This window comes from Bos mutus, chromosome 27, assembly GCF_027580195.1.
Source record: "Bos mutus isolate GX-2022 chromosome 27, NWIPB_WYAK_1.1, whole genome shotgun sequence".
NCBI lineage: Eukaryota > Metazoa > Chordata > Mammalia > Artiodactyla > Bovidae > Bos > Bos mutus.
Window position 1 is genome coordinate 11670005 of NC_091643.1, and position 24328 is coordinate 11694332.

The 24328-nt window shown below is 44.1% G+C and overlaps 1 protein-coding gene across 15 annotated transcripts in view; it reads right to left on the bottom strand.

Moving 5' to 3' along the window:
- The window catches only part of TACC1 (transforming acidic coiled-coil containing protein 1), a 130654-nt gene that overhangs the window by 89685 nt on the left and 16641 nt on the right, over positions 1 to 24328 (bottom strand). For 4 of the 15 annotated variants that reach the window (XM_070364274.1, XM_070364272.1, XM_070364273.1 and 1 more), the window contains exon 1: positions 10418 to 11078. The exons of 8 other annotated variants lie outside the window; for them this stretch is intronic. In XM_070364274.1, the coding sequence (XP_070220375.1) occupies positions 10418 to 11063 (646 nt within the window). In that variant the 5' untranslated portion in view covers positions 11064 to 11078. Of the gene's footprint in view, positions 1 to 10417; positions 11079 to 24328 lie in introns of those variants that run through there. 3 more of the 15 variants (XM_070364282.1, XM_070364280.1, XM_070364278.1) reach the window with 2 other exon arrangements.

The following is a 24328-nucleotide window of genomic DNA, read 5'->3' on the forward strand; positions in this document are numbered from 1 at the left end:
AGTCACCAGGGGAGCCTCTTCTGTACCGTGTGGATGTGTATTTTTGTTTGAAAAAAGTCTATAAAAGTTTTATGTTATCACGGGATCTCTGACTCAATGAGTTTTCAGAGGTATTGCTCTAAAGTGAAGCGTCTTTGTCAGGTTCCTGAGAGGTCTCATCCTCACCAGTGACTTCTCAAGCTATCAGGCTTTCACGGGGACATGCAATACAAGACAGATGTACAGGTTATATTAGAAAGAGAACTATCTTGCCTTCAGAAAATAGATACGATTCTAACCCCTAAATATAAGTAAGCCAAATATTTCTTTTTTAAAGCCAAATATAATTTATTTTGCCTAAAATTGCTATTAATAACATTCACAGCAGACAGACCATCAGATTGGCTAAAGGTGAAACTGTACCAGGCACAGCAAAAAAAAAGTAAAATAAAGATACCCAAAGTATCCTTAACAGTAAGAATCCAGAGAAGGAAGAAATGTCAAAGTGAAGGATTCTCGCATTTTCCAAGGTTCCCAAGTCTCCAGAGGTAGAAGACGTGGATGATGAGGAGGAGGGGAGGAGAGTGGGTTATCATTTGTCATTCTTGATATAAATCTGCTAGGATTTATATCATGTTACTGCAGAAACTAAAGTCTAGACCGTACATGAAAAATGTGAGCCTGCCAAGCATGCGGGTGACCTGAGAGCATTTGAGGGTACCACTGCTTCTGCACAGGATGCTAAGCTGTTTGAAATGAAACCTTCAGAAGTACTGCAGAATGACCCAGGGCGGTGTAAGACCTACAAGAAAAGTTATTAATGTCCTTTCGCCCCAAACTCCTTTCACAAGTTACCTCCCTTTGTCCTAATTTCTGGCAAATGTCCTGCCCCTAACACTATTGATGAATATTCAGATTTTATACATTTAGAAATGCTTTCCTCGGCCCTTGTAAATTTCCACGTAAATAGTAAATAACACTCACAGTGCCTGAACATAAGAAAGTGGTCAACTCAAATTTGTTGAATGAGTGAGAATAGAGAAAAAGCCATCAAGGGTTAAACAGAAGGAAAGATTTTTTAAATGGTGTTACGGCACAGGGAATTCCCTGGTGGTCCAGTGGCTAGGACTGGGTGCTCTCACTGCTATGGGCCTGGGTTCAAGTCCTGGTTGGGGAACTAAGATCCCACAAGCAGCACCACATAGCCGAAAAAAAAAAGGTATTACAAATCGGTAGGGAAAAAAAGGATTATTTAAAAATACTAGTACTGGAGTAACTGGTTATCTATTTTGAAAAAATACATATTAGAGCCTTATCTTACACTAGTAATTCTAGAAATTTCAGATGGAGTAATTGGTTTCTTATAAAGAGAAGGACTTCATGAAACAACTAGAAGAAAAGAGGTATCTCATTTGACAGGGAAGAGCTTACTATAAGCACAAAACAGAGGGGAAAAAACCCAAAAGCAAAGCGTGATAGGTTGTTTTATATTAAAAAGTAACGTGACTACTAAATGTAATATGCTCTGGAACAGAAAAAAACTCAGGTTAAAAACTAAGGAAATCTAAATAAAATATGGACTTAAGTTAATAACAGTATATCAGTGATGGTTTCAATAACTATAACAAAAGCACCATAGTAATATCAGACGTTAATAATAAGGAAAACTGCTTCTGGAATCTATGGGGACTCTTGGCACTTTTGCTGAAATTTTCTGAAAATCCAAAATTGTTCTAAAATAAAAAGCTAATGAACAAAATACCTCCCCTTCAAAACAAAACAAAAACGGAGGACAATGGTTAACAGGTTTGTTTAAGACAACGGCCAGGGATGTAGGTCTCTGGATTCAGGCTGAGATTCAGCCTTGAATCTCAATTCTGTCACTCCAGCTGTGACACCCCAGACAAGTTAATTAACCTCTCTGTATCTGTTTCCTTGGGCTTCCCAGGTGGCACTAATGGTAAAGAACCCTCCTACCAATGCAAGAGACATAAGAGACGAGAGTTTGGTCCCTGGCACTGGGTTATTTGGGGCTTCCTTGATATCTCAGTAAAGAATCCGCCTGCAATGCGGGAGACCTGAGTTTGATCCCTGGGTTGGGAAGATCCTCTGAAGAAAGGAAAGGCTCCCCACTCCAGTATTCTGGCCTGGAGAATTCCATGGACTGTATAGGCCATGGGGTCGTAAAGAGTCAGACACGACTGAGCGACACTTTCACCAGGTTATTTTAAGAGGTTTGACAGAAAACAACACAATTCTGTAAATCAATTATCCTTCAATTAAACAGTAATTTTAAAAAATCATATTAGTGAATGCACATGCGAGACTAACATTTTCCAAGGACATAATAAGTGCTCAGCAAATGTTAGCTGGCTTCATAGTATAAAGAATTCTCACCAAAAAATGTAGAAAAATTAGTGTGTGCATGCATACTAAGTCACTCCAGTCATGTCCGACTCTGTATGACGCTATGGACTATAGCCCTCCAGGCTCCGCTGTCTGTGGGATTCTCCAGGCGAGCATACTGGAGTGGGTTGCCGTGCCCTCCTCCAGGGGATCTTCCCAACCCAGGGATTAAACCCAGGTCTCCTCCTGCATTGCATGCAGATTCTTTACCATCTGAGCCACCAGGGAAGCCCTGAAAAATCAGTACCTTGGTACAAAACTGGCAAAGAGAAATTAAGATATTAAGAAACTACAAATGGCTGATAAGGAACTACTGGTGGTCCAGTGGTTAAGAGTTTTCCTTCCAATGCAAGGGATGAGGGTTCAACTCCTGGCCAGGGAACTAAGATGCCACGTGTCTCTGGGCAACTGAGCCCGCGCTCCACAACTACTGAGTCCATGAGCTCTGGAACTTGTGCTCCAGAACAAAAGAAGCCCACACGCCTCAACTGGACAGAAGGCCCTAAGCCTTTAAACTAGAGAAAGCCTGTGTGCTGCAGTGAAGACTCAGGGCAGCCAAAAAAAAAGGCTAATAAACATACAGGGGGGAATTCACCCTCACTGATAAGGAATTTAAAAAGTCAAACCAAGATTATAATTTTTTCCTCTTACCAAACTGGCAAAGATTGAAAATGAGAGTGCCTAGCACAGGAAAGGATACTATTACACTGCTAAAGTGGCAGTGGAAGAAAAGCTATGAGCAACCTGGACAGCATATTAAAAAGCAGAGACATTACTTTGCCGACAAAGGTCCATCTAGTCAAAGCTATGGTTTTTCCGGTAGTCATGTATGGATGCGAGAGTTGGGCTATATAAGAAAGCTGAGCGCCGAAGAATTGATGCATTTGAACTGTGGTGTTGGAGAAGACGCTTGAGAGTCCCTTGGACTGCAAGGAGATCTAACCAGTCCATCCTAAAGGAAATCAGTCCTGAATATTCAGTGGAAGGACTGATGCTGAAGCTGAAACTCCACTCTTTGGCCACCTGATGCAAAGAACTGACTCATTGAAAAAGACCCTGATGCTGGGAAAGATGGAAGGCGGGAGAAGAAGGGGACAACAGAGGATGAGATGGTTGTACGGCATCACCAACTCAGTTGACATGAGTTTGAGTAAACTCCAGGAGTTGTTGATAGACAGGGAGGTGTGGTGTGCTGCAGCCCATGGGGTCACAAAGAGTCAGACACGACTGAGCGACTGAATTGAGCTAAAAGAGGCAGTGTGGGCGTGGGGGGTATAATTTGGGATGACTTTGGGGGGAATAATTTGACAATATACATTAATACATAACAAAATATAGCCTTTAGAATATTTGCATTTTTCACTCTATAATTAAACTTCTAGGAATGTGTTCTAAATTATTGATCAGAGATGCACGAGTAATTATAAGAATATTTATTAACTGTGTTAACTTAGATGAGCAAAAATGGCAAGCCTCATGCATAACTGGCAGGAATGTAAAATGGTAAAGTCCTTTGGAAAACAGTTTGCTGGTTCCTCCAAAAGTTAAACATAGAGTTACTACGTGTGTGCGTGCTCAACCGTGTCCGACTCTTTGCAACCCATGGACTGTAGCCCACCAGACCCCTCTGTCCACGGGACTCTCCAGGCAAGGGTACTGGAGTGGGTTGCCATTTCCTACTCCAGGGGATCTTTCTGACCCAGGTATCAAACCCGTGTCTCTTGTGTCTCCTGCGTTCACCAGCAGATTCTTCACCACTGCACCAGCTGGGAAGCCCCAGAGTTATCAGGTGACCCAGCAATGCTGCTGCTGCTGCTGCTGCTGCTGCTAAGTCGCTTCAGTCGTGTCCGACTCCGTGTGACCCCATAGACGGCCGCCCACCAGAATCCCCGTCCCTGGGATTCTCCAGGCAAGAACACTGGAGTGGGCTGCCATTTCCTTCTCCAATGCATGAAACTGAAAAGTGAAAGTGAAGTCGCCCAGTCTACTCCGACTCTTAGCGACCCCATGGACTGCAGCCTACCAGGCTCCTCGGTCCATGGGATTTTCCAGGCAAGAGCACTGGAGTGGGGTGCCATTGCCTACTCTTCAGCAAATACCCACAAAGAACTGAAATCAGGTACTCAGTCAGATACTTGCAGATCAGTGTGCGTATCGGCACCATTTACAACTGGCTAAAGGTGGAGGCAACCCAAGTGTCCATCAAGAGATGAATAGATAAACAGAATGTGGTCTCTACATACACAGGAATATTATTAAGCCAGTCAAAGGAATGAAACTCCTTAACATGCTACAACATGAGTGAACCTTCAGGACATGATTCTAAGTTAACTAAGCAAGCCATAAAAGGACAAATATTCTATGATTCCACTTATATGAAGAACGTAAATAGAGACATTAAGTAGAATAGAGGTCACCGGCGGCTGGGGGATGGAAGTAAGGGGAGCGATTATTTACTGGATGCAGAGCTTCTCTTTGGGATGATGAAAAAGTGTAAACAGATACTTGTGACGGTGACACAACATGGTCAGTGGACTTAATTGAACACAAAAATGATTAAAATTGTGAATTTTACCTTACATATACTTTACAATAAAAAACTGCAAAAAAAAAAAAAAAAAGCATACTATAGGACTCAGAGCGAGTTTCAGAACATGGACCTCCATGGCACGTTCCAAGGCCATTCGGCATGCTACCGATTCATCTCCTGACCTGGAGTTAACAAATTCACACAGCCTGCAGCCCACTCTGGCTACCAGCCAACAAAGATATTAAATAACCCGCTTCGCTAGCCCAGGACACCAGCAGCTGTGCCCACCCGCCCCCCCACCTCTTGATTTTTGACACGAAATATGCACCAGCCGGGAGAAGTTGTGGGGTGGAGGTAAGGGTGGGGAAGCGCTGACGCTAAAAGAAGCAATTGAGCAAAACGCTAACCTCCTTGGAGTCTCAATCCTTGAGAGAGTATCTCTCTTACCTTTTAATGATTTGCAAAAAGGGATTTTTCTTCCCTTAGTAACTCTTGTTTAGTATATCAGCTGCCCTCACCATCTAGAAGTTGTGCTATCTGAACTCAACATACACACACAAATAATTCCCATGTCCTGCAATGCAAACCATTTCCTGGGGGGGTTGACTTCACCAGAGAGAGAGAGGCAGCAAACATCCTCTAAAAATTATATATTTCCACCATGTCACCAGTCCCTCCTTCAAGCTAAGTACTTCTTTTAACATTTCTTCATAGAGCAGGTTTTTCTGGGTCTTTTCCACAAACTGACTCTAAGTCTGTCTCTTAACTGTGCACTAAAACAGTTTCGATGGATGTTTGAAAAATTTCTACAGCAACTGCGGACCTAAATGTTTTCAATGACAGTAAAAATTGTTCGGTGAACAACACTATGGATTTGAAAGCCGTGGGTTTCAAGTACGTTGCCTCCTAAGATTACTTGTTGTGAATCCTGTGTGCTTGTGTCTAAAACTTCAAAGCCAGCACCTCTTCATGTCAGGACTTGTGTTCATCAAAAGGCTCTATCTTTTGTTGTTGCTATTTCTGTAGCTCATGAGACCTTTATAGAACCTGCATGTAATTCACATGATCAGAAAACCCCAAGGCAAAAACACTCCAGTTCTCAGAAACTCCTGGCTTTGCCAATAATCTAATCCATTAGAATATATTCCAAATGCAAACCAAGATTGCCCTAGAAATTTAACTGAAAGCGTTGACAAGAGCATTATGGTTCATTCCTCATGGACAAACTCAACAAGCCCTAGATGAGTTAGTTACACACCACAGTCCTTACGGAAAAATAGGTTCTGCTTTATGTCATTGTCCAAACCGCTCCACAAATTATTTACTGCTCTTAGAAAACCCATCTTGGCCCCATTGCCAAAAATAGTTCAACTCAGGAGTCATGTTTTCAAACATTTCACCAAACTACCACATCCCCAAACACAGGGCCATTCTCAGGACAGTGCTTCTTTCTGGAAAACGGAAATTAATTGAGGAAAAAGTTAATTCGAAAGAGCCAGTCTTGGTTCTCCAAGAGGCCTCGCTGAATTAGTACGCAAGTCAATCTTCCCTTTAGAAGAGAGTTGTGTGTGGGTGCTAAGTCATTTCAGTTGTGTCCAACTCTTTGTAACCCTATAGACTGTAGCCCTCCAGGTTCCTCTGTCCATGGGATTCTGTAGGCAAGAATACTGGAGTGGGTTGCCATGCCCTCCTCCAGGGGATTTTTTGACCCAAGAGTCAAACCCACATCTCCTGCATTGGCAGGCAGTTTTTTTTTTTTTTTTTTTTTTTACCACTAGAGCCACCTGGAAGGGCCCCAGAACAGACTCAGTTCAGTTCAGTCGCTCAGTCGTGTCCGACTCTTTGCGACCCCATGAATTGCAGCACGCCAAGCCTCCCTGTCCATCACCAATTCCTGGAGTTCACTCAAACTCATGTCCATCAATTCGGTGATGCCATCCAGCCATCTCATCCTCTGTCGTCCCCTTCTCCTCCTGCCCCCAATCCCTCCCAGCCTCCGAGTCTTTTCCAATGAGTCAACTCTTCGCATGAGGTGCCCAAAGTATTGGAGTTTCAGCTTTAGCATCAGTCCTTCCAAAGAACACCCAGGACTGATTTCAGCCTTACTCAAAATATACATCCCACAGAAGCGAGCATAGCACCTGGTTTATAGGTACATATACATGGGAATGTATTAATAACTCAGGTAAGCAAGCATGCTTTAGGTACCAACCCTGCACTAATAACACACACTAGTTCATAAGGTAGGTATGATTATTATTGCCATTTTAAAGATGCGGACATCTGCCCAACTGAAGAGTTAAGTGATTACTTTCCAAAGCTTCCTGAACTAAGCTACTCCTGGAATTCCAGCCCAGGTCTGCCTGATCCACAGCTTCTGCTCTTAATCACTATCTGTGCAGCCTCCCTGAATAACTGAAATGACATTTCCCTGTACCTTTTACCAAAGCCAACTCACTTGCTTCCTCCGGTTTGGGGAAGGTAGACCTTCCTGCAAGACTAGAAGCTATAATTTTCCATAATAATCAGTTATATCTTAAAATCAGAACTTTCTCTTCATACATGTCCATACTTGTTTACATTTCTTTTTAAAAGTAATTTTATTTTATTTATTGGCTGCACCTCATGGTGTGCGGGACCTTAGTTCATCGACCAGGGATTGAACCCTTGCCCTCTACACTGGCAATGGGGAGTTTTAACCACTGGACCACCAGGGAAGTCCCCCACATGTGTTGATATTTCATAGTAGAACTCTGTTAAGACAGATTTATCTGGTTAAATTTCATACTTGATTAAATTTTTCTAAAATATAAACTGTGAGCATTCTGAAACATACTTTTCTCCCTCAAAAGACAAATGCATTCACGCATCACTTGTGAGATTTTCGTGTATTTTTATGTTTTTTAAAAAGGAACAATAGATTTTGAAAATGCAACGGCCCGAGTAGGGGAACTTCCTTGAGGTCAGTGTTATCCATGGCCACCATGTGTCCGGCAGGAAATCTGTAGCCGGTGACATTAACAATGACCGTGGAGACACTTGTGGCTGTACACCCGAATGAGGCAGGATAAAAAGCATGCTTTTTGCTCTTCATGTATATCACAGGCATCGAAGCTCATGTTTCTCATCTTTCACCTGGTCTGTGCCAAGTGGTTTGTAGGGCTGACTCATTAAGCCTGCACACTCTGATGAGGCCAAAACTCTCCACACAGCCCACATGTGTTTATGTCCTTCTCAATGCCCTCACTCCAGCAGGGTCGGGCATTCCTGGGTGGTATTCCTAGGCTTAGACCAAGGATGGCTTTAATGATTATTTTTAGGCAAGCTTTGGTAAATATATAAGGCATGTGCAGAATCTCCTTGGAGAAAGAGACCCTCTATTGCAAAAGCACAGGATAATCTGACAATCGAGAATCAATTCCTCACCCGGACAGCTGAATCCAGCACAAAAAGCCCTGAGTTCATCTCTCCAGCATCCTATCAGAGAACGATTCAAATATTTACTTTTGAGTTACACCAGCCACATGCTCACCAAGATTACATAGTCAACCGTCATCCTTGGCTAAAACAACTTACTGCTCAGAGATAAAACCTATTAGCATGCTTTTCATATAAACATATGATCTTTATGTCATCCTCAGAGCAGCCTGTGAAGTGGACGTTGTCATCATTCCCAGTTTACATACAAGGAAGCAGACTCAGAGAGGTTAAGGATCAGATAAAAGAGCTCCAGATACTAAGGAGCAAAGCCTAGAATTCAACCCCGGGCAATCTGCCTCTAAAACTCTGAACATCATCGCAGTTATTACACTGCCCCTTGTTTGCTTGTTTATTTAATATTTATTTATTTGGCTGTACTGGGTCTTAGTTGCGGCACAGGGATCTCCAGAGTGGGGGTTCAGTAGATGCAGTGCAGGGGCTTAGCTGCCCCATACCCGCCATATCCCCAGCAACCTGCTCCTGCCTCGTGAAAGCTTAGTTCCCAAACCAGGGATCGAACCCTCATCCCCTGCACTGGAAGGCAAAGTCTTAACCACTGGACCACCAGAGGCATCCCTTACGTTTGCTTTTTATAAAGTTAAATCAACTTTGCAATTCTTTTTCTCATTAGGTATAAGCATTGCTGATTCAGATTTCTGCCTCATTTGGGAGGAATTAAAGGAAAAAGTGGGGTGTGTTCTGCCTGCTGAGATAATAGTTTGTTTCCTAAAATCAATCCCAACACTCCCGTGGGAAATGGCTGCAGCAGGACCTCTGGAGTCAGAATCTGGGTCCCCCACCTTGTAGCTCTGTGACCTTGAACAAGTCATTTCTCTTTGTATTGATATTTCAGCTTCCTCACCAATAAAATGAGGGCCATAACAGAAATGAATTCAGTGTTCTTGGGGACTAACTAACACGCAGAGTATTTAGAACAGGGTTCGGCACATTTTTAATCTACTCAATAATTCTCAGCTATTCTTACGATTAATAAGATGCCTGGACTAAGTTTAGATTCGAGAACATATGTAAACCATCAGGAGGAACAACTAACATGTCTATCATCTGGATATTCTGGAAATTACTTTGTCTTGAAAAGAGAATCCAAAGAGGCCCCTCCCACCGCCCAGACTGTCTGTATGTGATGGCTAAGTGTATCTTTCTCAAACTAAACAGCTTTGGCACTGGCTGAATTAAAATAGAGTATGGATTCTTTGACATTACCTCCAGGACACACACACACACACACTTTAAACATTTTTAATTAAACGCTTAAAGATGGTTTGGGTTCTCAGATAAATAGTTATCATCAACACATCCTCTCTGCGATAAGACAGCAAGGCCACCTTTCAAACCGCAGCAACTTGCTCTAAATCACGTTCCTAAAAATGGCCCTTCGAAACTTGCATTTCAGTACTTGGTGTTCCCAGTTGTTGCTGTCCCAGAACAAAAGCCTAATTGCTGCCGCTACAATACAGTCCTTTCTCTGAGATCATCACGAAGCCCTCGGAGCAAACAAGAGGGAGTTCTTGCGAACAACGAGCACGGCATCAAGTTCCTGGACCCTGAAGGCCAACACGAGCCGAGTTATCTTTGCGACTCGAGTCCCTTTCTAATCTCTACTCCTGTAGCAACTGGCTCCGTCTCGGGGGTGTTTCTGAGCCCTTGAGGACACGTGTGTGTTCCTGCTTGGACGAGTCTGGAAAACTTCGGGGTCCTCTAATCCCCGCCTCCCCCCGCCCCGGGCACAGCAAGGGCGGGCGCGGGTCCGCAGCCCGCCTGGGGGCGATACTGCCCCCATGGGGTCGTGGTCGTGCGTCCCCCGGGCCCCTCAAGGTGAGGCTTGGGGCGGGATGTCCCACCAGGCCCACCCCTGCGCCCCGCAGGCGCGCGCGGGAGTCCCCACTTTCCCAGCCCGGGTGGGACGGGCGCCGTGCGTTCCCATCCCGGGCCGGCACTCAAAGCCCCGAACAGCGGCCCCGGGGATCTGGGGGGGCGGGAGTTGGGGGTGCTGGGACTCACGCGGTCTCTCGGGGTCTCGGGGACCTCTCCGCGGTCGGCTCCCGGCCCCTCGGGCTCTGAGAGTGGGCCCCTCCCATGGCTCAGAGCGCGGGGCCCCGGCTGCGCCAGCCGGTGGTTGCTCCGCGGCGCGCCGGCCCGGCCCGGACCCCGCCGGGAGGAGGAGGCGGGCGCCGGAGGAAGGGTGGGGCCGCGGGGTGGGCGGGGGTGCCGGGGACAGGGTCCTGGCCGCCGGGAGCGCCGGCAAAAGGGCGTTGCTGGAGACGATGCGACTTCTCCGCCAATCGCAGGGCTCGGCCCGCCCGGCGGCCCGGGGACCCCCGCCCGGAGATCCTTCCCGGGCGAGGCTGAACGCGTGGGTCACGCAGCCAGGGAGCCCCCCCGGGCGGCGGAGGGCGACAGGTGGACTGGGGCGGGGGGTGCCCGGTGGCAGTCGCCCTCCCAGTTCGCCCGGGCCGCGGGCCGGCCCCCGGGGAGCCCCCGCGCGCGGCTGCCAGCGGCGCAGCTGGGAGGGGGCCCCGCGGGGCGGCCGTGCGGTAGAAGCCCCGGGAGGGGGCGGTGTGCGCCGGCACCCCAGACCCGGGCCGCCTTCCCCGCCAGGCGGCCTCCCCCAGCCGCTTGTCCGGCACAGAGGGCTGCGCAGAGTCATGTAGAAAACGGAGGGGACCTGTTCGTGCCCCCCCAAACTCGAGACAAGTTCCTGCGCCCTCCCCGAGTCTTGCTTTCTTTTAATTTGTAAAATAAGAGGGCTGTGATCATTCTTGACCTCTTAATGTCCCTTCCGGTTCTGACAACCAATGAATGAATTCTCTTCCGAACTCTTGTGTTGGAAATAAGATCCTGTCCCTCCCATCAGCCCTGTGATGTACCTACTCACACTCCTTACAGGGCTTCCCTGGTGGTTCAGATGGTTAAAGAATCTGCGTGCAAAGCAGGAGATCCAGGATTGAACTGGGTTGGGAAGACTCCCTGGAGGAGGGAATGGCAACCCACTCCAGTATTCTTGCCTGGAGAACTCCATGGACAGAGGAGCCTGGTCGGTTACAGTCCTTGGGGTCACAAAAAGTCGAATTCGACTGAGAGACTAACACACCATACTCCTTATAACTTCCTTTCAAAATATTTCAGGCTCTTCATCCGTTCCCACCTCCCAGTTCGCTCTCCTCCATCCCAGGGTTTCTTTTAGTTTAAAATATGGAATGCCCTCTTTTCCTAACACCTGTTTATCCTTCCAGACCCAACTCAGATTGCCTTCTACACCACTATCCTGCATTCTGATCTTACAGCTTTTTATTATTGCCTGTTTCCTTCACTAGAAGGTAAACTCCACGACGGGGAGTTTATTTCGTTTTCATTGTCCTCCCAATTCTGCCGGGCACATACCTAGTAGATACCCATCATTGCTGATAAATGCATCCATCCTACATATGTTATCACCCTGCTCCCATACCACTTGTTAATTCCTCCAGCATAGCACCTACCGATCTTATTTTGCAACTATCTCTTCATTTATTTGTCTTTCAGTTCTTTAAGGGCAAGAATACTTTCTTATCTCTGTACCCAAGCTTACTGCCTGGCACAACGCCTGTATCCTGGCTTATGTACAATAAATATTTGCCAAATGAATGAATGAAACTGTGGTTAAGCACACAGACTGGTACTGAATGTTAACTTCCTCCTTGAGTGAAAACTACAGGCAGGAAAGATGTATGCAGCTACATTTTCATGTTTCCACAAAGGATGGGAAACTCCTACTATATTTACAATGACTCTTTTTTTTTATGTCAAATGTTGACTTCCTGTTTATGCATTATCTTTACCCTCCTATAGCCAGAGAGTCCCCAGCGTTCAGGATGCTGCTGGGTTATAGATAGACATAAACAAGCAGAATATTTGGGGCTGGGAAAAGAAACATTAATTAGTACACCAGCAGAGTGAGACAGGGGAATGAGGTTTTGTGGGGAGGATTTCATAGAGCTGAAAAAAGTTGACTCTTGGCAGATGATTTTTTTTAGAAGTTCGAATTCTCCCCACATTCTGTCTGGAATACTAAGGCAATGTGATTGAAGTGTCATTGAGAAGGCAAACAACCCTGTCAGAGCTGTGGCCCCTTCCCGAGGAACTGTTCAGCTCCCCCAGGGAGAAAGGTGGGTCATTCCAAGGGGGAAATGGGAGGGGAAGCCACGGCAGAAGGAAAAGGGGGATGGGAAAGTTTTATCCCCCTCCCTGCACCTCCAGTAGACAAGAGGGGCTGTTAGGAGGAGCTTTCTTACTGTTTCTGCAGAAAAGCAGAGGATAGTACTCTTGCCTGGAAAATCCCAGGGACGGAGGAGCCTGGTAGGCTACAGTCTATGGGGTCGCTAGGAGTCGGACACGACTGAGCGACTTCACTTTCACTTTTCAGTTTCATGCATTGGAGAAGGAAATGGCAGCCCTCTCCAGTGTTCTTGCCTGGAGAATCCCAAGGACGGGGAAGCCTGGTGGGCTGCTGTCTATGGGGTCGCACAGAGTTGGACACGACTGAAGCGACTTAGCAGCAGCAGCAGCAGCAGCAGCACTAAAATGGTTGAAAGGAAAAGAAATGAAGCCTATATCCTACTGAGGTGCAGAGAAACAGAGAGAATGAAGGGGAAAAGGAGTCTGCACAGAATGTGAAAGGTAGTCCCGCAGGGGCGCAAAGGGCATCTCTACTGAGACGCTTGTGTTTACTGCTCTTGCTGCCCTGGCTGATACAGAGACAGGGGTCATCAGTGAAGTCAGTGAAGGGAATTTTTTTTTTTAACTTTTTATTCTTTATTGGAATATAGCCAATTAACAATGTTGTGAGAGTTTCAGGTGCACAGCAAAGGAGCTCAGCCATATGTATCCATGTATCCATTCCCCCCCCCCAACCTCCCCTCCCATCCAGGCTGCCTCATCACACTGAGCAGAGTTCCCTGTGCTATACAGTAGGTCCTTGTTGGGTATCCATTTTAAATATAGTCATGTGTACATGTCAATTCCAAACTCCATAACTACCCCTCCCCGCCCCCTCATTCTCCCAGGCAACCATAAGTTTATTCTCTAAGTCTGTGAGTCTGTTAGGGAAAGCAATTACTGTTTGGAGGGAAATAAATGGAATGAGGGCTTTTCAGAGAAAAGGCCTGATGTCCCCAGGAGGGGTAGTATCTGATACCCAGTGTTAGGGTTTCCCTTTGTGCTTTGTAATTCTGTTAGTAAGGTATTTTTTAAACATTGAAAAAAGAGTGAAAAAAGAAAATTTAACAAACCGAAATTCAAGATTTCCCCCGAGATGGCAAAAGACATCCTTCAGTGTCAAATCCTACCCCCAGAAGGTTACTTTTGCTCAGAAGAGGGATGGGCGCTAATGCTCAATGGGTACCGGAGTACTCTCTGCTCGGTGGTTGACAAAAGTAACCACAGTTAGTTCTCAGAGTGCTGGGGAAGGATCACAGTAGGTAATATCTGTTGAACACTTTATGTGCCAGATACTGTTCTCAGTGCATTAATTTATTAACTCATTCAGTACATCACGGCATTTTGGGAAGGTACTTTCAGTATCCTCAATTTACAAAGAGTAAAGTGAAGCACAGAAAGATTAAACACACCTAAGTTCACTCAGTAAGAAATAGCAGGACTATCTACCTTCCAATGCAGGGGACATAAGTATGATCCCTGGTCTGGGACGATCTCACATCCCACGAAGCAACTAAGCCTGTGAGCCACGACTGCTGAGCCCGCGTGCTGCAAAGACTGAAGCCCACACACCCCAGAGCCTTTGCTCTGCGACAAGAGAAGCCATCACAAATGAGAAGGCCTCGCACCACAACTAGAGAAAGCCGCCTCACAGCAATGAAAATCCAGCACAGCAATAAGTAAATGAATAAATAATAGCAGAGCCCAGGTTCTAACCCAGGTAGGCTAGGTCCAGAGCTATCACACAGAGCTTAGCTTCTATGCTGTATTTCCTTAATTTTTACACTGTGTGCCCCACTTTAAGCTGAAGAAACTGACAAGTAGAGAGGTAAGTGGTATTTAAACCTAGTTCTGTCTTGATTACAAAGCTTATGTTTCACATGTATTTCCCCCCCGCCCCTTCAAAGTAGACAAGTTGGGAAGCTACATGCTTATCTTAGAGCTGTACCATCCTTCCTGTTTTGGAAATTATTTAAATGCCAATTTATAGCCACAGGATAAAACTGGATTTACTGCTTAAGAGTCACACACTGTTCTTGAAACCAGGTAACGCTCCAACACTGTTCTCAATTTTCAAAATAGTTTTGACTACTCTAGATCCTTTGTCTTACTGTATACATTTTAAACTAAATTTTATTTAAATAATTTTATTTATTAATAAAATTATTTAAATAAAATAAATTTTAAAATAAAATTATAAATTTCTTTTTTAAAACCTGTTTGGATTTCTACAGGGATTATATTGATTCTAATGACTAATTCAAATGGAGATTCCCAGTTTAACAGTTTTGAGACTTCCGATCCGTAGACATGATACAGCTCTCTATTCATGTAGATTTTCTTGAATTTCCCATAGCTTTTTAGTTTTCAGCCAACAGATCTTACATATCTCTTGCTAACTTTATTCCTAAGTGTATTTATACTCCTGTAAATGGAATTGTTTTATAATTTTACTTTCTAAATGTTGCTGCTGCTGCTGCTAAGTCGCTTCAGTCATGTCCAACTCTGTGCGACCCCATAGATGGCAACCCACCAGGCTCCCCCGTCCCTGGGATTCTCCAGGCAAGAACACTGGAGTGGGTTGCCATTTCCTTCTCCAATGCATGAAAGTGAAAAGTGAAAGTGAAGTCGCTCAGTCATGTCCGACTCTTAGCGACCCCATGGACTGCAGCCTATCAGGCTCCTCCGTCCATGGGATTTTCCAGGCAAGAGTACTGGAGTGGGGTGCCATTGCCTTCTCCATTCTAAATGTTCAGATCAGATCACATCAGTCGCTCAGTCATGTCCGACTCTTTGCAGGCCTCCCTGTCCATCACCAACTCCCGGAGTTCACTCAGACTCACGTCCATCGAGTCAGTGATGCCATCCAGCCATCTCATCCTCTGTCGTCCCCTTCTCCTCCTGCCCCCAATCCCTCCCAGCATCAGAGTCCTTTCCAATGAGTCAACTCTTCGCATGAGGTGGCCAAAGTACTGGAGTTTCAGCTTTAGCATCATTCCTTCCAAAGAAATCCCAGGGCTGATCTCCTTCAGAATGGACTGGTTGGATCTCCTTGCAGTGCAAGGGACTCTCAAGAGTCTTCTCCAACACCACAATTCAAAAGCATCAATTCTTCGGCACTCAGCCTTCTTCACAGTCCAACTCTCACATCCATACATGACCACAGGAAAAACCATAGCCTTGACTAGACGAACCTTTGTTGGCAAAGCAATGTCTCTGCTTTTGAATATGCTATCTAGGTTGGTCATAACTTTCCTTCCAAGGAGTAAGCGTCTTTTAATCTCATGGCTGCAGTCACCATCTGCAGTGATTTTGGAGCCCAGAAAAATAAAGTCTGACACTGTTTCCACTGTTTCCCCATCTAGAAGTGATGGGACCGGATGCCATGATCTTCGTTTTCTGAATGTTGAGCTTTAAGCCAACTTTTTCACTCTCCTCTTTCACTTTCATCAAGAGGCCTTTTAGTTCCTCTTCACTTTCTGCCATAAGGGTGGTGTCATCTGCATATCTGAGGTTATTGATATTTCTCCCAGCAATCTTGATTCCAGCTTGTGTTTCTTCCAGTCCAGCATTTCTCATGATGTGCTCTGCATATAAGTTAAATAAACAGGGTGACAATATACAGCCTTGACGAACTCCTTTTCCTATTTGGAACCAGTCTGTTGTTCCATGTCCAGTCCTAACTGTTGCTTCCTGACCTGCATACAAATTTCTCAAGAGGCAGATCAGGTGTTCTGGTATTCCCATCTCTTTCAGAATTGTCCACAGTTTATTGTGATCCACACAGTCAAAGGCTTTGGCACAGTCAGTAAAGCAGAAATAGATGTTTTGCTGGAACTCTCTTGCTTTTTCGATGATCCAGCAGATGCTGGCAATTTGATCTCTGGATTCCTCTGCCTTTTCTAAAACCAGCTTGAACATCAGGAAGTTCACTGTTCACATATTGCTGAAGCCTGGCTTGGAGAATTTTGAGCATTACTTTACTAGTGTGTGAGATGAGTGCAATTGTGCGGTAGTTTGAGCATTCTTTGGCATTGCCTTTCTTTGGGATTGGAATGAAAACTGACCTTTTCCAGTCCTGTGGCCACTGCTGAGTTTTCCAAATTTGCTGGCATATTGACTGCAGCACTTTCACAGCATCATCTTTTAGGATTTGGAATAGCTCAACTGGAATTCCATCACCTCCACTAGCTTTGTTCGTAGTGATGCTTTCTAAGGCCCACTTGACTTCACATTGTTGCTAGTAAATAGAAATATAGTCGACATTTGTGTATTGTATCCTGCAGCCCTGCTAAACTCACTTATTACTTCTAATAGCTTTTTTGTGGGTTCCTTGGGTTTTTCTATACAATATCATTTGCAAATAAAGATAGTTTTACTTCTTTCTTTATAATCTGTATGCTTTTTTTCCCCTTGCTTTGCTGCATTGACTAGGCACTTCTATACATTGTTAAATAAAACTAGTAATCCTTGCCTTGTTCCTTTTCTTAGGTAGAAAGCATAAAATCCTTCACATTGTAGTATATTAGCTGTCAGATTTTGCAGATGCAGTTGAGAAGATTTTTTTTTAATTTATAATTTACTAAAACATTTCTATAATAAAAGGATGTTGTATTTTGACAAATGCTATTTCTACATTTATTAAAATGATCATATTGTTTTCCCCCATATTCTATTAATTTGTTGAATTACATAGATTTTTTTGGATGTTAGATCAGTCTTGTATAGCCACTTGATCATGGTGTATAGTTTTCTTATATGCTGCTAATATTTGGATGGCTCATATTTTGTTGAGGAATTTTGTATCTATATTCATGAGGGATATTGGTCTGTAGATTCTTTCTTAAGATGTCTTCATCTGGCTTTGGAATCAAGATAATACTGGGATCATAAAATGAGTTGGAAAGTGTTTCCTCCCCCTTTATTTTTTAAGAGTTTTAAGGAATGGTATTAACATTATTTCTTCTTTAAATGTTTGATAGGATTCACCAGTGAAACCATCTAAGCCTGGAGTTTTCTTTGTCAGAAGGCTTTTCAACTCCAAATTTTGTAATTGATAGAGGGTGTTCAAGCATCCTGTGTCTTCTTGGGTCAGCTTCATAATTTACATCTTCCCCAGAAAGTGTCCATTTCACCTAAGTGGTCATTTGTTTGTTAAGCAATAACCTTTCTTATCTTCCTTTTCTTAATACTGGTTGATTGGTTGCATCAGGCCCTAGTTGCTACATGAGGGATTTTCCTCGCAGCACGAGGGCTCTTCAGGTGCGGGCTCTCTAGTTGTGGCACACAGGCTCCAGAGCGCATGGACTCTGTAATCGTGATGTGTAGGCTTAGTTGCCAAGTGGGATTTTAGTTCCACAACCTGGGATTGAATCCACATCCCCTTAGGTTTTTCTATAGGCTGTCTGTATTGATAAGCAGATTCTTAACCACTGGACTGCTGGGGAAGTCCTTAGGGTCACATTTAAAGGCATAGAGTTGTTCATACTGCTGACAATGGATTGTTGTTTGGACCTGTTTTAATGTCTGAGGGATCTGTAGCAACATCTTCTTTCATTACTGATATTGGCACTTTCTTTTCTTCTTGTTTGTCAGCCAGGCTTGAAATTTACCAATCCTATTAACTTTTTCAAATGACTGGCCTTTGGTTTTACTGGTTTTCTTTTTTCTGTTCTCTATTTCATTGATTTCTGTCTTATCTTTATAATTTCCTTCCTTCTGATTGCTTTGGGTTTAATTTGCTTTGCTCTTTTTCTAGTTTTAAAGGTGGAAACTTCAATCAGTGATTTGAGACCCTTCTTTTTTTCCTCTTAAAGGCATTCAAAGCTATAAATTATTTCTCTTTAAGTGCTGTTAGCTACAACCCACAAATTTTGAAATGTGTTTTTGTAATCCTTCAGTACAAAATATTTTCTGTCTCTTGTGATTTCGTCTTCACGCCAGTCAATATTAAAAGGGTGTTGTTTCATTTCCAAATACTTGGGATTTTCCTCATTCTCTTATTGTTCTTAGTTTATAATTTAATTTTGCTGTGGTCAGAAGACAAATCTTCAAAATTTACGGAGACTTGTTTATGGTCCAGAATATAATCTATCCTGATAAACCCATTGTGTCCACTTGTATCTATACTTTGCGGTTGTTGGGTGAAGTGTTTCTCTAAATACCAGTTAGGTCCTGGTGGCTGATACGGTTGTTAAGATTTTCTTTCTTTGCTCACTTTTGTTTGTTTATTCAATTTCTAAGAGACATTAAAATCTCCAGTTATGATGGCCTATTTCTACCTTTAATTATGTCCATTTTTGCTGCATGTATGGTGAAGCTGTTATTGAGCATAGACAAATCTGTGATCTCTATGGCGTCTTGAGTAACTAACACTCATCATTCTGTTATCTTTAGTAATAAATTATTTTTGGAAATCTCTTTTGTTTGATACTAATATAGCCTCTCTAGCCTTCTGTGCTTAATACTGATATATCTTTTACTATCCATCTGAAAGAGAAGAGTGAAAAAGTTGGCTTAAAGCTCAACATTCAGAAAACTAAGATCATGGCATCCGGTCCCATCACTTCATGGCAAGTAGATGGAGAAACAGTAGAAACAGTGGCAGACTTTATTTTCTTGGGCTCCAAAATCACTGCAGATGGTGACTGCAGCCGGGAAATAAAAAGATGCTTACTCCTTGGAAGAAAAGTTATGACCAACCGAGACAGCATATTAAAAATCAGAGACATGACTTTGCCAACAAAGATCTGTCTAGTCAAGGCTATGGTTTTTCCAGTAGTCATGTATGGATATGTGAGTTGGACTATAAAGAAAGCTGAGCGCCAAAGAATTGATGCTTTTGAATTGTGGTGTTGGAGAAGACTCTTGAGAGTCCCTTGGAATGCAAGGAGATCCAACCACTTCATCCTAAAGGAGATCAGTCCTGAATATTCATTGGAAGGACTGATGTTGAAGCTGAAACTCCAATACTTTGGCCACCTGAAGTGAAGAGCTGACTCACTGGAAAAGACCCTGATGCTGGGAAAGATTGAAGGCAGAAGGAAAAGAGGACGACAGAGGATGAGATGGTTGGATGGCATCACCGACTTAATGGACATGAGTTTGAGTAAACTCCAGGAGTTGGTGATGGACAGGGAGGCCTGGCGTGCTGCAGTCCATGGGGTTGCAAAGAGTTGGACACGACTGAGTGACTGAACTAACTAGTTTTCATCTATTTCTATCTTTGCATTTAAACTATTTTTTTAAGCTGGACTTTATTTTTCAGAGTAGTTTTAGGTGCAGAGTTAAAAGGAGCAGAAAGCACAGAGAGTTTATATATAGCCCCTGCCTTCAAACTCACACAGCCTCCCCACTATCAACCCCGTCCCTCCAGAGTGATACATATGTCACAACCAAGGAACCTGCACTGACATGTCACTGTCACCCAAAGTTGATAGTTGACATCAGGGTTCACTCTTGGTATGTATCCTACAAGTTTTGGCAAATATATAATGACATGTCTCCACCATTGCTGTGTCATACGGAAGAGGTTCACTGCCCTAAACATCCTCTGTTCTCTGCCTGTTCATCCTTCCCCTTCCCTCTCCCCTGGCAACCAGTGATACTATGTTTTATTGTCTCCATAGTTTTGCCTGTTGCAGAACGTCATATAGTTAGAATCACACAATATGTAGCCTTTGAAGACTGACTTCTTTCACTTAAGACGTGCATTAAAGATTTCTCCGTGTCTTTCTTGTGGCTTGATAGCTCTTCATGAAAAGTGAAACTGAAAGTGTTAGTCACTCAGTCGTGTCCGACTCTGCGATCACACGGACTGTAGCCCACCAGGCTCCTCTGTCCATGGAATTCTCCAGGCAAGAATACTGGAGTGGGTAACCATTCTTTTCTCCAAGGGATCTTCCTAACCCAGGGATCGAACCCAGGTCTCCTGCATCACAGGCGGATCCTTTACCATCTGAGCCACCAGGGAAGCCCAATAGTTCTTCATATGTTAGATATCTAATTTTGGACTGTATCATGGACATCATGAATACTAAGTTGTGGCGATTTCGGGCTCCATTACTTTTCACTGGTGAGAGTTGTTTTTCTTTCATTTCAGCAGATCATTTTCTCACTAGGCTTGAACTTCATCCCCTGCTTCTTGGGTGGCAGCTCCAGTCTGAGTGCAGACCTTCTGTGTAGCGGAGCTGCTCTGAGTGTTTTCTGCACACATGTGTTTCAAGGGTCAGTCCGTGATTTGGTTTGGGGATCTCCTCTTTGACTCTTTCCTTTCTGGGTTCCCCCACTTTTTCAGCATTCATCATTTCCTGACTTCACTTCTTTCACCCCTCATAAGAGCAGGCAGGACTTGAGAGTTTCTCATTTATGCCTCTTTATCACACAAGCCACTGTGCGGACTACACTTAGCCCTGTGCTAAAAGCGTTGGCGGCAGGGACTTCCCTGGTTGTCCAGCAGGTAAGTCTCCAGGCTTCCAGTGCAGGGGGTGTGGGTTCAATCCCTGGTCAGGAAACTAAGATCCTACATGCCTTGAGGTGCAGGTGCGGCCAAAGAAAAAAAAAGCCGTGGCACAGAGACCACTTGTCTGACTCCTCATCTCCTCTTCTCCAAGCAACATGTAGCGCCACAGTCTAACTATTTCGTTTCTTCAATGCCTTTAGGTAATTGCATTATGTATCTTATCCAAGTTCTAGAGCTTCTTTTCTTTTTTATATATATTAATTAATTTATTTTTGGCTGCTTCAGGTCTTAGTTGCAGCACTCAGGATCTTTCCTTGTGGCGTGTGGAATCTTCATCGTGGTGGTGGGCTTTCTCTCTAGCTGCAGCTCACTGACTCAGTTGCCCCAAGGCACCGAGGATCTTAGTCCCCGACCAGGTGTTGAACCCACGTCTCCTATATAGAAGGCAGATTTTTAACCACTGGACCACCAGGAAAGTCCTTAGAGTTACTTCCGTCAGAATGGTCCTAATGCCCAGTAGAGCCTATAATATCCAGGAGTAAAAGCCCATATCTCATTCTTCTGAAATGATAATTCTCAGCTCTATCACACATCTTACTCATCATAGTTTTCCCGAGTGATTCTGGCCTGCTTTCAAAAATCAAAGTCACTTCCACAAGATATAGATTTGTTTATTTGTTTGGAATACTAAAAATAATTTGCTATGGGCCCTGCAGATTTTTTTTTTTCCTGCAGATGTTTTAAGAGATAAGAACCAAAGTAGTTCATTGCATAACTGTAATAAGTTTATAATCTCTCAAGGTGACAGAGACTAATATTCTCTAATACCTGTTTCCCCCTCTCTCTTAAAACAAGTGAAAACAATGCTGGTTTTTAGATATTCTGAACAAAAGCTATGTTTCCCAGTCTCTATTGCACTTAGATGTGACCAAGTATCTAAATTTTGGTCAATGGAATGGCAACAGAAGTGTCAAGTTCAACCTCTGAGAAGTATCATTCATGGTCAGTGGGGAGGGTACTATGGCCTGAATGTTCGTATCCCCCTAAAATTCATATTAAAATCCAAACATGCAAAGGTGATGGTATTAGAAGAGAGAGCAGTTGGGAGACACTAAAATCATCATGGTGGAGCCCTCATGGATGGGGTCGGTGCCCTTATTATAGAGCTCCAGAGAGATTCTTTGCCCCATCCACCTCGTGAGGACACAGCTAGAAAGCATTGCTATGAACTGGGAAGAGGCCCTCATTGGAAAGGAGCCATGCTGGTACCACGATCTCAGACATCCAGCCTCCAAAATTATGAGAAATATAGTTTTGTTGTTTATAAATGACCCAGTCTGTGGTATTTTGTAATAGCAGTCCAGATGGACTAAGACAGTAGGTGATCCCCCCCCTTACCTTTTTTTTTTTTTGGCTCTTTCTTTTCCCTGCTGGCTGGAATGCTGTTGAAATAGCCGAGTTCACGCAGCCATACATAATCTTGAGGTGGAAGGACTCTCATCCATAACACCATGGAACCTCTAAGCCTGCCCTGAATTGCCTACCGACAGATTTCTTTTATGTAAGTGAAAAATAAACTTACATGCAGTTTAGACACTGTTAGTTTGGATTTCTCTAAGACTCAGCCAAGGCAAATACTAATCAATATTCTGGTCCTTAAAGTGGGGAGAAGAAGAGTCCCATTGTCTTGAACTTAAAGCTCCTGTAGCTGTAAGAATTATCATACTAGGCAGCCTACCAGTAATCACCCCATTTTGTTATATATATAAAGAGTGCTATGTAAGCTAGTCTTAACCTTCATATTTCCAGGCCTGAAGTTCACCTCTGGCTGAACCTCTCCATAAAACTTCTTCCCAGGCATCACTGCTAAGCAAATCTACTTGTTATTTATCCTTTAGTCCCTAAGTCATGTCCAGCACTTTTGCGACCCCATGGACTATAGTCCGCCAGGCTCCTCTGTCTGTGGGATTTCCCAGGCAAGACTACTGGAATGGGTTGCTACTTCCTTCTCCAGGGGATCTTCCTGACCCAGGGGTTGAACCTGCGTCTCCTGCATTGCAGGCAGATTCTTTACGACGTGAGCCACCTGGGAAGCCCAAGCAAATCTATGCCCTATTCCAGATAAACTTCTTCCAATGGAATGCTAAAGCATATTAAAAAGCAGAGAAACTACTTTGCCAACAAAGGTCCATCTAGTCAAAGCTATGGTTTTTTCAGTAGTCATGTATGGATGTGAGAGTTAGACTATAAGGAAAGCTGAGCGCCGAAGAATTGATGTTTTTGAACTGTGGTGTTGGAGAAGACGCTTGAGAGTCCCTTTGGACTGCAAGGAGATCAAACCAGTCCATCCCAAAGGAAATCAGTCCTGAATATTCATTGGAAGGACTGATGCTGAAACTGAAATTCCAATACTTTGGCCACCTGATGCGAAGAGCTGACTCATTTGAAAAAGCCCCTGATGCTGGGAAAGATTGAGGGCAGGAGGAGAAGAGGACAACAGAGGATGGATGGCACCACCGACTCAATGGACATGAGTTTGAGCAAGCTCCAGGAGTTGGCGATGGACAGGGAAGCCTGGCGTGCTGCAGTCCATGGAGTCGCAGAGTCAGACACGACTGAGCTACTGAATTGAACTGAACTGAATGGAATGCTTCCATTCCCTTCTCCCTCAGTGCTATCCTGACTGATTGATTCACTCATCTGACAAGTATATATAAACGCCTACCTTGATGCCTGTCTTAATCTCAGTTCATCTTTGCAAACATACTGGATGAGGTGAGAATCACCTGAAGCCTGCTACCAGCCTCAAGATGACCGACCCTCTTGCAAGAAAGACAAATATCATAAGATATTGCTAGTATGTGGAATCTAAAAAAGTGGTACAAGTGAACTTATTAGAGTCACAGATGCAGAAAACAAACTCATGGTTACCAAGGGGGAAGGAGGTAGGGTGAAGGATAAATTGGGAGATTGGGATTGACACATACACACAGATACACACTGCTTCTGCTGTGGCTGCTAAGTCGCTTCAGTCGTGTCCGACTCTGTGCGACCCCAGAGACGGCAGCCCACCAGGTTTCCCCATCCCTGGGATTCTCCAGGCAAGAACACTGGAGTGGGTTGCCATTTCCTTCTCCGAGGCATGAAAGTGAAAAGTGAAAAGTGAAAGTGAAGTCGCTCAGGCGTGTCCGACTCCTAGCGACCCCATGGACTGCAGCCTACCAGGCTCCTCCATCCATGGGATTCTGAGGCAAGAG